Source organism: Marmota monax, unplaced genomic scaffold (genome assembly GCF_021218885.2).
Source record: "Marmota monax isolate L192 unplaced genomic scaffold, Marmota_monax_Labrador192_F-V1.1 WCK01_AAM20220418_F8-fsc00088, whole genome shotgun sequence".
Taxonomy (NCBI): domain Eukaryota; kingdom Metazoa; phylum Chordata; class Mammalia; order Rodentia; family Sciuridae; genus Marmota; species Marmota monax.
The window spans coordinates 2,760,732-2,774,030 of record NW_026694492.1 but is presented as its reverse complement, the minus strand read 5'-3'; the positions used below and the strand labels follow the sequence as shown (position 1 = coordinate 2,774,030).

Below are 13,299 nucleotides of genomic sequence, written 5' to 3'. Positions count from 1 at the left end.
GCAAAGCCCTTTGAGAATGTGAATAGCACTGATCTGCGAAATGCTATCAGAATTACTTTAGGTTTGGTGTTATGGTCTCTGAACAGCCCTAGAAAGGGAGAAGGCGCTGATGATGGACCTTCAGTGAAGGCTTTGCCTGGACTGGACATCTTCTCATACTCAGCAATGGACAATTCATTTCCCAAGTGGTCCCTCTGAGATATGGATCACTGCAGCTTTAACAGCCGTATCTATATTCCAACCAGATCTCCCTTTGTGTTTTTTTTTTATCATAAATTATCCAAAAAGAAGCCACTCTAAATAATAAATTAAATATTACTTATAAAAAGGACGCCCCATACCCACCCACCCTTCCCCCAAACAAACTGACAATTCACAAAGTTCAGAATTGTCAGGTTTACCCTACAATAATAAAAAACAGCATTTCTCCTCTTCTCCCACATTCCTTTCTTGCATCTGAAAATACACACTCAGCACACAGTGAGATCCCTTGGCCCATGCCTCTGTGTTTATGACATCTTGTAGAGCTTTGCTGTTGCTCTCATACCAACAGAAAAATCACAGGATGACAATGTACAAAGGCTCTCTACTGAGAGCAAGAGAAAAAAATCCTTCAGTGAGTGCAACTGGAAGTCTGCCAAGGAATGTTATTCAATTGGAGCAATGGAGGGACCACATCAAATAGGAAGTAGTACTTGCTGCTATGAGCATAGTAGTTGGTCTCCTATCTGATCACTGACCAGGAAATACTCAGGCATTTCATTTCAGAATCCGTTCTTTCTGAAAGCAGGTATTTTGATGGCAAGGTACATTGAAGGGTGGGTGCATGTATTTTTCAATGGGATAGAATAGGAAACACACATGTGCGAGTTTCCAAAGTATCCAATACATTTAAAACACAAGTGGAATCAAGTGGAAAGCTTTTCTCTACAATGGTCTGTGAAAGTCGCTAGATAAATGCAAATGATGGGTAAAATTTTGCTTGTGATTTTTAAAAAGAGAGAGGATGTCAATTTGAGTGTGTGATTGCTCCTTCCCTCTGCAATGTTCTGGTCTCTGTATCTTATTTGATGCTGAACAGGCTGAGATACTAACCCTGGCCCTCTGGACAGCCTGTGGGTGATGGGGAAGGGAAGGCTGCTCTGCTCCAAGCCTATTTTAAAGTTCAGATGATTCTCTGTTCTTTAAATACACCTAATACTCAGGAACTTTTCTATTTTCCTTTCTTCATGGGCTGGAAAGGGGCATTCTATAACCACAAGAAGTCTGGATCTGGGATAAAATTTTTTCTAAAACATTTCAGATGATCTCTTAAAAGTAAACTTTCCATGGAATTACAGTCTAACTACCATGTCTGAGATGCTCTGTTATATTTGGAGGTGATTCTAAGGTGCTTATTTAAATAAGGTCAACAGAAGTTTCCAAAGGTGGATAAGTTTCAGCAACCATCTTCTAGCATTGACTATGTTGGCTTCCAGAAAGACCTGTACTAAGGAGAATCTTTATGATAAAAGCCAATGAATGCCAAATTAGAGTTTCAGAATATTGTCTGGAACTTCACTCTAATGTTTCTGGGTTGCTACCAAGGCAGGGGACTGATCATCCACCTCATTTTAAACAATTCTTATTCAAAGAACCTAGTGCTATATCCAACCCCTGAATGAAAATCTCAATAAATCCACCTCATATCATTGTTTTTCCCAGGTTGTTCAACTGAGTGTGCATTTTATCATACCAAAATACAAAGTCACATTATTTAAATATTCTGGAAGCTTATAGGTTTGTTGCACAAAGGACTGCTATGACTGGTTTCTGATTAAATATGAATCACTAAGAAATATTTAATTTTTGGCTAGAACATCACACAAATATTCTGTGCACATTTGGAGCCATCTGCATTTGTAAGTTCAACAAATGCAGAAAATTTCAGAGGAGTGAAAATAGCTTTCTTATCAGAATGAAATACAAAGAAAGCTACCAAGCTTTTTCAAGGGGAGACTCTTGCCTGACAGTTCTGCACAGGGGAGGGGAGGCCTGAGTGTGCTCTGCCAAGTTTGATTTTCTTCTTTCTTGGGGAGAAATAAGTCCCGGTGGCAGAGCTGCTGGTTGGCTGTCAAGCTTTGCCCAATGGGAGTCAGAGAGATTTATGAGCTTAAGGAGCCTGCAAGCCATGAGCCAGACCCAGAGTAGGAGAAGGAGCAAAATAGAGGCCACCTCACAGTATTCAGAGTCTTTCTTGTCAAGAAATTAGGAGAATTGGGAATTAAAGAGTTACCTTAAGATTTGGACAGGTTTGATGTATACATGTGAACCATTTGAGGGGCTAGTGACAGAATCATAAAGAAATCATTCATGGTGAATACCTTGCATGTGAAAACCACTAGGTAATGACACTCAAACCTTCTTAGGCTATTTAATTGGATCTTCATTCACATTCAAGGCAGGGCAGTTGGACTTACTAGGAATGTCAGGAGCTAACAAGCCAATGTATTTGTTTAATGAAGAAAATTTCAAGAGCTTGTGGCATAAATATAATTCCCGTCAAAGACAGATAGCTTATTCTTTTAATGGATTTTTAAAAAGATTTCACTTCCTAAAAAAGTATTGACTTAGACTAGAAGGGTCTAGAATTTTCTGAAATTGCTTGTTCTCTTGATTGTCCAACTACATTCTACAGAGCAGTCTGAAGCTGAAACTTAATTCCTGAAATCTGAGATTTATGACCTACTCCAAATGGAGCATGGGGAAGACCCTCATGAGTATCAAATGCTGTCAAAGAACATTCCTTGTTTGTGAATATTAGAAAGGGGAGGTCATTCTCAGGCCTTGAGAAGGTCAGGCTAACCTAATTAATTTATTTTTGGTGCAATGGATTATTTCTGAAGCATTCAATATTATTTTAGGAAATGCCTTATTTCGGGTCAGTGGAGGGTTGTCCCCCTCAGTGCCCAGATATTGAACAAGAGTAATATGTCCAATGGAATAACATCACCCAGTTCTTCCAAAGGACTTCCAGAAAATCTTAGTAAATTGAACAAGCACTCTTGTTGAAGGAACAATTTTGCAAACGGACCAGACTTTCTAATGAACCATTTGAACAAGCCCTCTCTTTGACATCAGATTTCCTTCCCGACATAAAACTGTAAAAAAATAATCTGAATTATTACTTCTGTTACAGTGCCATTTTGCTCAAAATATTTCATTCAGGGATTCATATATAATTACCCACCTAATAAAAGGAGCTATTAGGTTGTAAAGATCCTATCCTTTCCATGCTCTTTTAAAATTATGACCTACTCAAGCTTGAAATCAAAGGCAGAGCTGAAAGGAATAATTCAGCTGAAACTCTCTCATTGGGTTTTCAAGTCACCTAACTGATAAATATGCAAACTAGCTCCCTTTTGGCAACTCAGCTGCATAAACAGGGATTAACTCCAAATGCAGCTGAAAATTCAAAAACTAAAAGAGTGCCCACAAAAATGTTCTTAATTTTAGCTAGTTCCCAACTGTAGATAGCATGGCAATAGAAGTTACGAATTCTAGCCCACCGTTTAAGATGCTTTTTGTAAAGTATCCACTGGATTTATGATGTGTCAGAAGTGTCGAGTGGCACCTACCCCTCTGCTCCTCCCTGACTCTGGCACATGCATGGTAGAGAAGGTTTCCTTGGCAACAGGGTATGTGGTCACCTTGGTCAGTGCTGCCTGGTGTGTCAGTGAGAATGTTGCAGGTGGAACTGGCATTCCTCAAGAGAGAAGGTCCTCTTGGAAACTGCCTCTTTTGTTCCTTCCCTTCCTCAGGGGCTGTTCTCAGAAGGTCTGAGAGCATTCCTATAGGGGACACAGGAGACACTGGCTAGGAGGCCATGCAATATATGAAACTGGTCACTCTGCCCAAGGATGGTTGCCAAGGAGAAATCAGGAAGGGATGGGGACCAAGAGGCAGGGGGAACTCTCCTGGCCAGATTTCCGAAGAAGATGGTCTTGGTGATGTTTTGAAATATCATCACAGTGTGGTATGGCACAAAAGCCACCCAAATTGAAAAGTGTCCTATTACAAGCTTAAGCACATAATTACCATGTGTCTGAGAAGATTGCATATTCTATCCTCTTTCTGGAAATGTGTGACTATTGTCAGGATGCCATTGGTTGCAGATTGTTGTGTTCCTGTACTCCAGACACAAATGTTAACCAAGGGTGGATTTACAATTACTCGTTCAAACTGGTGAATTTTACAGCCCCTTGCTAATATCCACCACTTGTGCAAGACTGAACTACAAACAAGCATTCACTGCCTTTTGCTTGTTTACCTATTTACTTTTTGTGCTGTCAGGAAATCATCCAATCCTTTGGTGCTATGGAGTGAGAGAATTTCCATGGGTGCTTTGTACTTTGAAGTTGAAAATAAAAAAGTGAGCTTGCACTGATTTGCCATGGTATGATACAGGCTTAAATAATGCACTTGCATTAAGACTAGACCTACACTTAAAAACCACAGGCCTTGATGAAGGAAAATATAGGCGTTAGTTACGACAGTGTGGTCACTTGTACTGGCAAAGAGCCAGGAATAATCTAGCAGCTCAAGATTTGACTCTGCAGTGAAGATGCATCTTTTCTTTTGTTGAGGGACCTCATGGTCATTACGCTGCAATTCTTGATGCCTCTGAAAGAAGGATGGTTACTCCTTCTGCACTGCTTCAGGATCTTCCTTAACTGCGTGGTCCTGATGGTTGACCTGTACACCGGTTAGAGTTCTTGGACATAGGTGTGCTGTTTATGGGTAATTGTTATGCTGCAATGTTCCCAGAAAATTCACTCATCAAATCAGCAATGCATGTTAGAAGGCCGAGCCTGTGATGGCGTTAAGTTGCTTCATGAGCCCTTCCAAGCTTGCCATTTGTTCGCTCAGATCATCCTGCTCATACACCTGTAGAGAGAAGAAGAGCAGAGAGTTAATACTAAATGTTGATACTTTCCTTTTTGTGGCTAATTTGGCCACTCAGTATTCTCAGGACTGACTCGTGACCAATATCTTTGGCTACCTGTGGAGTATATTAACTGAATGGAGATGTTGGCAAGAAAAGAGGTGGTGATGAGTGACTGCTGGGTGTTTCATGGGCTCCATCCCTGTGACAAGGAAAACGTTCTATAGTCAAAAATGTCCTGTTTTAAATCAAGTTCCACCAATCACTAGCCTTACAGTCCTGGACAAGTTCATGAAATTCTCTGAGGTATGGTTTTCTTCATCTATAAAGTGATGATAATGACATTGCTTTCATGGGTTATTCTGAGCATCCTGTGACACGCTTCATGCCTGTCCTAGTGTCCAGAATGTGATGTCCATAAACTGGCTTTTAAAAAATCTTTGTACTAATCTAGGTTTATGTTTTGTATGGGAGCTTAATAGGTCTTGACATCACCAATCGGAAGCCTGGGGGTCATGACTTAGTTTGTGTGTGGAAACAAATGTATGCCCCAAACCAGACTCAGTGTTGTGCACAGGTGTGAAGGGACTCTTGTGACCTGATTTGAAGATGTTGGACTGTGGAAATCTTAGAAATTATAGTCTTTCCATCTCTCATTCACTGTGAGTCATGAATATCATGTTATTAGTATAAAATATGAGTCTTACTTATCACAGATCCCCAGGTTACTGAACTCAGGGTTCAATAATGGTTTAGTATATATAGAATAGATGTAGAAATTTATATTTAAAATAAAATTTCTCCATGTCATTTTGATGGTCAACCAAATAGGGAGATAAGGGACCAAAGCACTGAGGTTGTGGTGTTGATTTGAATTCTATTCTTTTTCATGTGCTTCCTTTTTTTTTGAGTCAGTTTTTTTTTATTTTTTTATTCTTCAAATGGGAAGAAGAAGCTTGTTTCAGTGAGTATTTGGGAGCAGACCATAAGTCAGTGCTGTCCAGTGGTTAAGTGTCCAACAAATATTAGTTTCCTTCTTTGCCACCATATAATTTATTTTGATGCACATAAACATGGCCTTCTTGATTATTCTTGGCTAGTGCATTCAATTGATTAAATGACTGAACCAACAAAGGTCAGTCAGTGACTTGGCCACATGCTCTTAAGGGCTTACAGGGATTGAAAAGTAGTCAGTTGGGCCCAACAGTACTTGTATAAAGGTATTTGAAGAGGAATGTTGGAGTCAGGTGATGACTTGTTCAGTCATTTTCAAAAATGTTTTAGTTGTCTGGGCTACTTTTCTAGAATTACCTAGATCTAATTGTACAAAATAGAAATCACTAGTCACATGTAACTATTGGATCCTGAAATGCAGCTAGTACAAATTGAAATGTGTTTTCCCTATAAAATATACATCAGATTCTGAATACATTTTATAAAAAACAGCATGCAAAATTCTTTATTGACAATTTTTATATTTATTGCATATCAAAGTGACATTATTTTGGATCAGATAAAAGCAATTATTAAAATAAATTTCACCTATCTTTACACCTGTTAGTTGGCTCCTTGTTTAAATTATACATGTGGCTCACACTGTATTCCTATAGCTTACTGCTGATCTAAATCATTTGCCTCATTTAACAATAAATGTAAAATGGGCCACCTGACCATTAATCCTTATGAAATGAGAAACATAAATTTAGAAGTTTGAGTTGATTTGAGATATGGCCACAAATGTCAGACCTAAACAAACATTGAAGGAAACATCTAAATTCTGACAAAAGAACATTCGATTATTTTACATTTGTCTCTTTAAGAGCAGTGCATTGAGTCTATAACATCCTTCTGTCAACTATTCAAACACACATACACTTTCATCTTTCTTGGATTCTATATAGGTGAAACACTTTACTATTTGTAAAACTGAAAATAATAAAGCAAGAAAAAAATATATCATTCTTCATTTAAATGAAATGATCCTTTCTTTTTGATGATCAGATTTTAAAGAAAACATGATTTTATTAAAGAAGACTTATAGTTGAATAGCTCACAAAGGACTAATTGTCCTTGACTGATTTAGTCTTTGATATTATGATAATTTTCCTTATCATTATATTATTTGCAAACTTTGTAAAAATCTTCACACATGCATTAAAAAAAAAGAAGCTAGTTGAAAGTGGCTGATCAATTCTTATTTCACAATCTAGGATTAAAAAAGTTCCTAGTAGAATAATAATATAGAATTTTAATGTTTATAAATCTTTTACCCTCTTTCAATTCCCTGATTATTTAAGATGTCTGATATGCTAATTCCTTAGCCTTTTTAAAAATGTTTTCTCTTGAAATCCATGCAGAAACACTGGAAAGTTTTCTAAATAGTGTCTTTAGGTAACACCTTTTTGAATCTTAATAGGACATTTTTGGAGAGAAATGTTTATTTCTCCCAAAATTTCAAACTTTTGTCCTATTCACTGATTTTCCTTCTGAGATTTCTAATTTAAATACTGTTTGGCTTCTTTACTTAAAACTTTTTTCCTTCTTGAATAATGAAACTTTCACTCTTATTTTCTAAATATTTCCATCCCTCCATTTGTCTTTGTTAAACTCTCTATTTTTTTATTTTGCTTTTTCTTCTTCTCATTTCTATATTCTAGGCTATTTTAAAAATAATTTCAGAAGTAATACATATGATAACTTCAAATACAGCTTTTTGTTACTTTGTAATGTTAAAGAATAATTATGTAGGCTTCTTTCCAGAAATGCCAGGGTATTTTATCCCAGTGTGTGTGTGTGTGTGTGTGTGTGTGTTTGTGTATGCTCCTAACTATCAATATATTTGTGTGATTTCACTTAATCCCTGATATGTTTTTCTTAAAGTTTTTTCTCCATATGTCAAGTGCAGACAGGCAACAATAGGATCGATTGCTTGGGTCAACAGTGAGTGCTGACTGGTTTAGACTGGTTTTTTTGCACAGCTTCCATAGGGTCCAACTCTTCCTGATGTGGCATGGATGTGAAGAACACCCTTACGTTAGCTGGATCCTCAGTTGGTTTGTGGCTCTCCTCAGACACTTCAGGGGCTGTTGGCACAGACACGGGAAGCAAAGGGGATCTTGCTTTTCCAGCCAGCCCAAGAGAGGCTGTTTTAACATGAGTCTTGGGAAGAGTAGGCCCTGAAATTGAAAACACAGAGTGATGAGAAGTAATGTATGAAAGATTCTGAAGAACGTTCCCCCAAGCACATAAACCAAACCCAGTAGGGTGGCATTGATTTTAGGTTATTGTTCATTCTCTATTGTGGAGATTAATTCTGACACAACGAATGGGCTCATTTTATTTTTACTGAATGGAAGACAGATTGTGATTAGGCCTCTCCAGATGAAGCTCCACTAGTCATATGTAATTTCAAGTGGATTCCAAATCATGCAGGGAGAGTTGCCTGGGAGCTCTGCACTGTTCATCACGTCCTATAAAGTGTCAGGTGCATTCACTGGATGCCCAAAGTCTCAGCTTTGGGCCTGTGCTTTACCAAGTAAATGAGCCCTAAATTGTGTAGGGGGATGAAAGGCTTAGCAGACATGATTTTTCTGGTTTACAAATGAGTATTCAATGTTACAGTATATAACAGTCTTTCATGGCTACCTAAAAGAATCTCCTTATTAGTCTCCTTTTGGAAAAAAAAATAAAAGACATATAATTTTGTCCTAATCAATATGTTTTCTTTCAATAAAAAGATATTCTAATGCTCATAAGCATCATTTGAGGAACTGCCAAGTTTCTATTGGATGACATTCTGTCTACTACAAATAAGGGCTACCCTTTCTTTTCGCATTTGACATTTGTCTTATAAATCCTACTTAGCTTCTAGCAGTACTACAACTTTGCCTCTATTGCTTGAAACAAAACTCTATAAAGCCCTATTGAATCAACTAGTACACCTCACATGACGAAGAAGTTCTCGTCATTTTTAACATCATAATGAAGAATTCAGCAGAAACTGTAGGAGTAAGATGTGAAAAGAAGTTTACCTCATTATTTTCTATCACCAATAATGATGTTTTAATTCTAATGATTCTAATGGGGTTCTAAATTTTGATCCCCTAGCCTACAAGTTGTTTTGAATATACTTCAGAAAACAGCATTCTAGTCAGTAAATTCCAGAGGTTAATGCATCCACAATCAAAGAAATAAGGATAATTTGTTTATTGGGAAAGAAAGGATGAAAATAATCTAATAAATTAGCGATTAGCTAGATATTAGTCACTGTAAATGAAAAAGCGTCACATGAACACATTTTTCCATGTGATGACCTAATATGGTAACTTCTTCACATTTATATCTTTTCACTCTTAAACATCAGGAATCAAAAGTCTACAAATGGAGTAAAGAATCTGGGATTTCCAATCCATTAAGTCTGTGTTGATTGCTCAGCAGAGCTCAGCTATGTACTAGTTGTTAATTGTTGGTTAACTAAACCTGCCTTGGTCTGTCGTTTTCCACCTGTAAAATGTGAACGTTAATAATTATTTTTGAGGATTAAATGAGATTGTAAATTTAAAGTAGGTGATATCTAATACCTTGCTCAAACAGAACAGTCCTAAGTATCAGTACTCCCAATTCACATACAAGGATGACAAGTAACTTGCTGGAGTTCACGCATTTAGAAAGGGGCAGGCATGCCCCTTTTGCACCAAGTTATAAGCCCCACTAAGCAAATGAAGGTTTTATCACTAATATGTTGATCTAGCTCATCCAAATGTGCTTTTTGGAGAAGTCAAGTAAATGAACATGAAATCGAGTCCAGAGATTCTATTTAACTTGAGGGTTTATTATTTTATTATATTATGGTTTATTATAATTGAGTTGTAATTTTTTTTTGTACCAGGGATTGAGCCCAGGGGTGCTTAACCACTGAGCAACATCCCCCAGCCCTTTGTTGTATTTTGTTCAGAGACAGGGTCTTGCCAAGTTGCTTAGGGGCTTGCTAAATTGCCGAGGGTGACTTTGAACTTCTTACCCTCCTGCCTCAGATTCCAGAGCTGCTGGGATTACAGACATGCTGCCACCATACCTAGCTGAGTTGTAATTTAAAAGTAAAAAGAGGGCTTCCATGATCTCCAATACTGAACCAACTATTTTCATTACAATGCTATTTAAATATATAAATATAAAGCTTGCCATCATTTAAAAAAAGTGTAGTTCTCATTCTATGCCATAAAATCCAAATTTTATGTTAAATGTAAAATGAATATAATAGTACAGTTTGAATTATCATTATTAGTTTTATATAATAAAAGAGGTTAGAGGGCTAAAACAAAATCACCTTGTGAATTTGGTAACATATGCCACATCATCTTGGGTTTGTCATGTATGCTCAGTTTTCACTACCAATATTCTCTAGTTGAATGATAGACAAACCTTCATTTATACAGAGACTTCAAAGCCAGCTGTTCTTCACTGGATGTGAACAAACTACTTGTTGATTATATTTATCTTTGCGAGAAATAGAATGTCCTGTGCTCAATTTTTGGAGTACAATATTTAGCCTCAAACATAAAACTGGGGTGTAAGAAAGGCAGCTGGAGGAGAAATGGAGCAGAATGGAAAGTTACAAGCAGTTAACTCACACAATAGCACCATCACCTATGGATGTGGCAGATCTAAAATCCATGCACTTGAACAGCCCTTGACAAACAGGAGGTCAGGACCACACGACCAACAGAGATAGAAGTCTCTCTGTTAAGAAATAGTAACTTAGGTAAAGAAGTAAGAGCTGTGTACCTGTCAGAATGCATTCACCCCAACAAGACTTTCCTGCTATAAGAGAACAAAGGGAGGTAAGAACAACTAAAGGTATATTTCTTTAAATAACCCAACAGGCAACAGTAAAATAGTACTCAGTCAATGAGGAACTAGGGGAGGGACCTTGTGTTATACTGGATGAAAAACTGATTGAACCCCATTTGAGTGTGCCTGCTCCCCACAGACACCCAATATTGCAAGCTCTTTAATAATGTAAAGCCCTACTTTTTTTGCATATTGTCTCTCAGTCCATTCTTTGGGTTTGGACAGATGAGCATGATTCTCACATCTCTACATCCTTTTCTCTTTAGCTTCTGACTGCAAACAGTGTTCCTGATGTGATATTAATTTTGAACCTGACTATAAAGGCAGGTGCTAAAATCTCAGGTGGAGCTAAGCTATCCTATGGTCCTCCAAGGGCTCCACTGTGTACAATTTACATTAATGTTTTAGATTGTTATTTAAGTGAAATCACAAAGTTTAAGAAAATCCATGAAGTTTAGAAGTTCAAAAAAGAATACTGTTTAACCTTGAGAATGCATCTGTTGAATTTCTATTTTGAGTTTTGTTACTTGAATTACAATTGTTTATCCTTCTAAAAGGCTCATAAGGTTCTGATTAAATCTGAATTTAGTTGTATTGTCACAAAAGCTGTCCCTCTTAGCACCTTCAGGAGCACTGCTTATCCCTCTCTCAGGTCAACATAGCAGCTGTGTTTTCACCGTATATATAAATATATAAATATATAAATAAATAAATATATATATATATATATATATATATATATATATATATAAAAATATATATATATATTCTATTTCTATTATACATATATAAATATGTATCTATTTTTGATCAAGGCTCCCTTGATGATGAAATCTACTGAGTTAATTGTTAGGGTTTTAAAAAAATTTAAGGAACTTAATGACCTCTGAAAAATTTGCAGTGTAATTCTTAACCAGAAATATGCAATGTTTCTAACACACACCAAATATCAACTCACTGTAACATAAGTATTTACCAAGAAAAAAAAGTAAATGTGTTCTACAAGGAAAAAGTAAATGGCATTGGCACAGCTTCTTATGGATGAGATTCTAATAGGGCTAGTGCCCAATTTGTTCTAGGAAACATATAAGAAAAAATATTCTTTGAGAATGTACCCATCTGTTGTATATAATTCTATATGATTTATTACAAATTTCTCATAGTTTTGCATGTAAAGTAATTGAATTCTTAGGGATGGCTTTCATTAGAACTGTAGAAATATATTCTTAGGTATATTTTCTGCTCAGAATCCTAGACACATGGACAGTGTATTATACTGTATTTGCCATTCTCTCACTGTTATGGGAAGACATGCGTATGCCTACAGAGTGCTTCAACTCAAATCCATTAGAGAAAAGATCATTATGACTGATTTTCTATAGTGATCAGGCAACAGCTACACACTGAGACTGTATTGAGTTTTGAACTCTTTAAAAGACACTGTGGGATTTGCAAAAGGGATTGAAGACTGTCTCAGCTCAAAGACCACACGGGGTGTGTAAACCTCAAGTGACTGCCTTTTCTCATGTACTATTCAGAGAATCACAGACATTCAGAATGTTGGCACCTCAAGGGCCCCTAGAGCTCATGTAGTGACCTTCCCCTTTATTTTGGAGAAGAGAAATCTGAGGTTCCTGGAGACTGAGAGATCAAGGTAGAATCATTTCAATAAAATTCCAGTAGACACAAAGAATGTGAGCAGTCTCTCAGAGTTCATTATCAGCAGGTGTGCTCCATGGCCTTAAACATTTTTTCCTGAAAAGGGAGTTAAAGAAAAGAGTATAAGGGAAGTTTCCGAGGAGAAATTTATTAATAGCCAATTAGACAACTTTGGTTTCAAAATTGCCCTGTTATGAAGAAGAAAAAGAAATTAAAATAAAGATTTTCAGAAAAGCGTCTTGTTCAGCAAAACAGATACCATTCTCTTGGGTATTTTCAGAGATTCAGCATTTTCTACTCCAAACCTCAGATATTTTAGGCCTGGACACTGGTGAAGCCTGATTCCCTGCAAGCTCACCAAGTTTTGCTCTTTCCTTTTCGTATATATTGTTGCAGCTCACTGTGGGTAATTGGTTTCCGTCTTCATTTTCTACTTTGATTCCTATTCTTCTAGGGGGCTAAGAGACATGATTTTAGTTCTTCACCTCGCACCTGAAACCTCACAACTGCCTTCCCCAAAGGCTAACTTTTGACTCCATCTTCTATATCATTCAAACCAAACAAACATTTTTTTAATGTAAAATGACCAGTTTTATGGCATGTCCTACATATTTAAGTGAGAAAGCAGTGACATCATCCGGCATTTGGATTAGTGAGTTTTGCTTAAACCGAAGGGGGACACTGGGGACCATCTTGCTGCCTCTGCTTCTCACCTGTTGATGGACAGCTATTATTGGGAACCCATTCACCCTGAGTCCATTCCTCCCTACTGCACGGCTGTTGCAGATGGGGCTTTGCATACTTCACCAGATACTATCTGCTTTCAGAAGCTACTTTATAAGACAACAGTCTTCTTGGATCACTGG

General features: G+C 37.1%; 1 protein-coding gene across 3 annotated transcripts in view; it reads right to left on the bottom strand.

The window, feature by feature from the left end:
- Positions 1-360: 360 nt before the first annotated feature.
- Dcc (DCC netrin 1 receptor) overlaps positions 361-13,299 on the bottom strand; it is a 1,097,715-nt gene continuing 1,084,776 nt past the window's right edge. For all 3 annotated transcript variants that reach the window (XM_046419457.2, XM_058571333.1, XM_058571334.1), the window contains exons 28-29: positions 7,958-8,100; positions 361-4,926 (exon numbers count right to left, since the gene is read on the bottom strand). In XM_046419457.2, the coding sequence (XP_046275413.1) occupies positions 4,837-4,926; positions 7,958-8,100 (233 nt within the window). In that variant the 3' untranslated portion in view covers positions 361-4,836. The remainder of the gene's footprint in view (positions 4,927-7,957; positions 8,101-13,299) is intronic.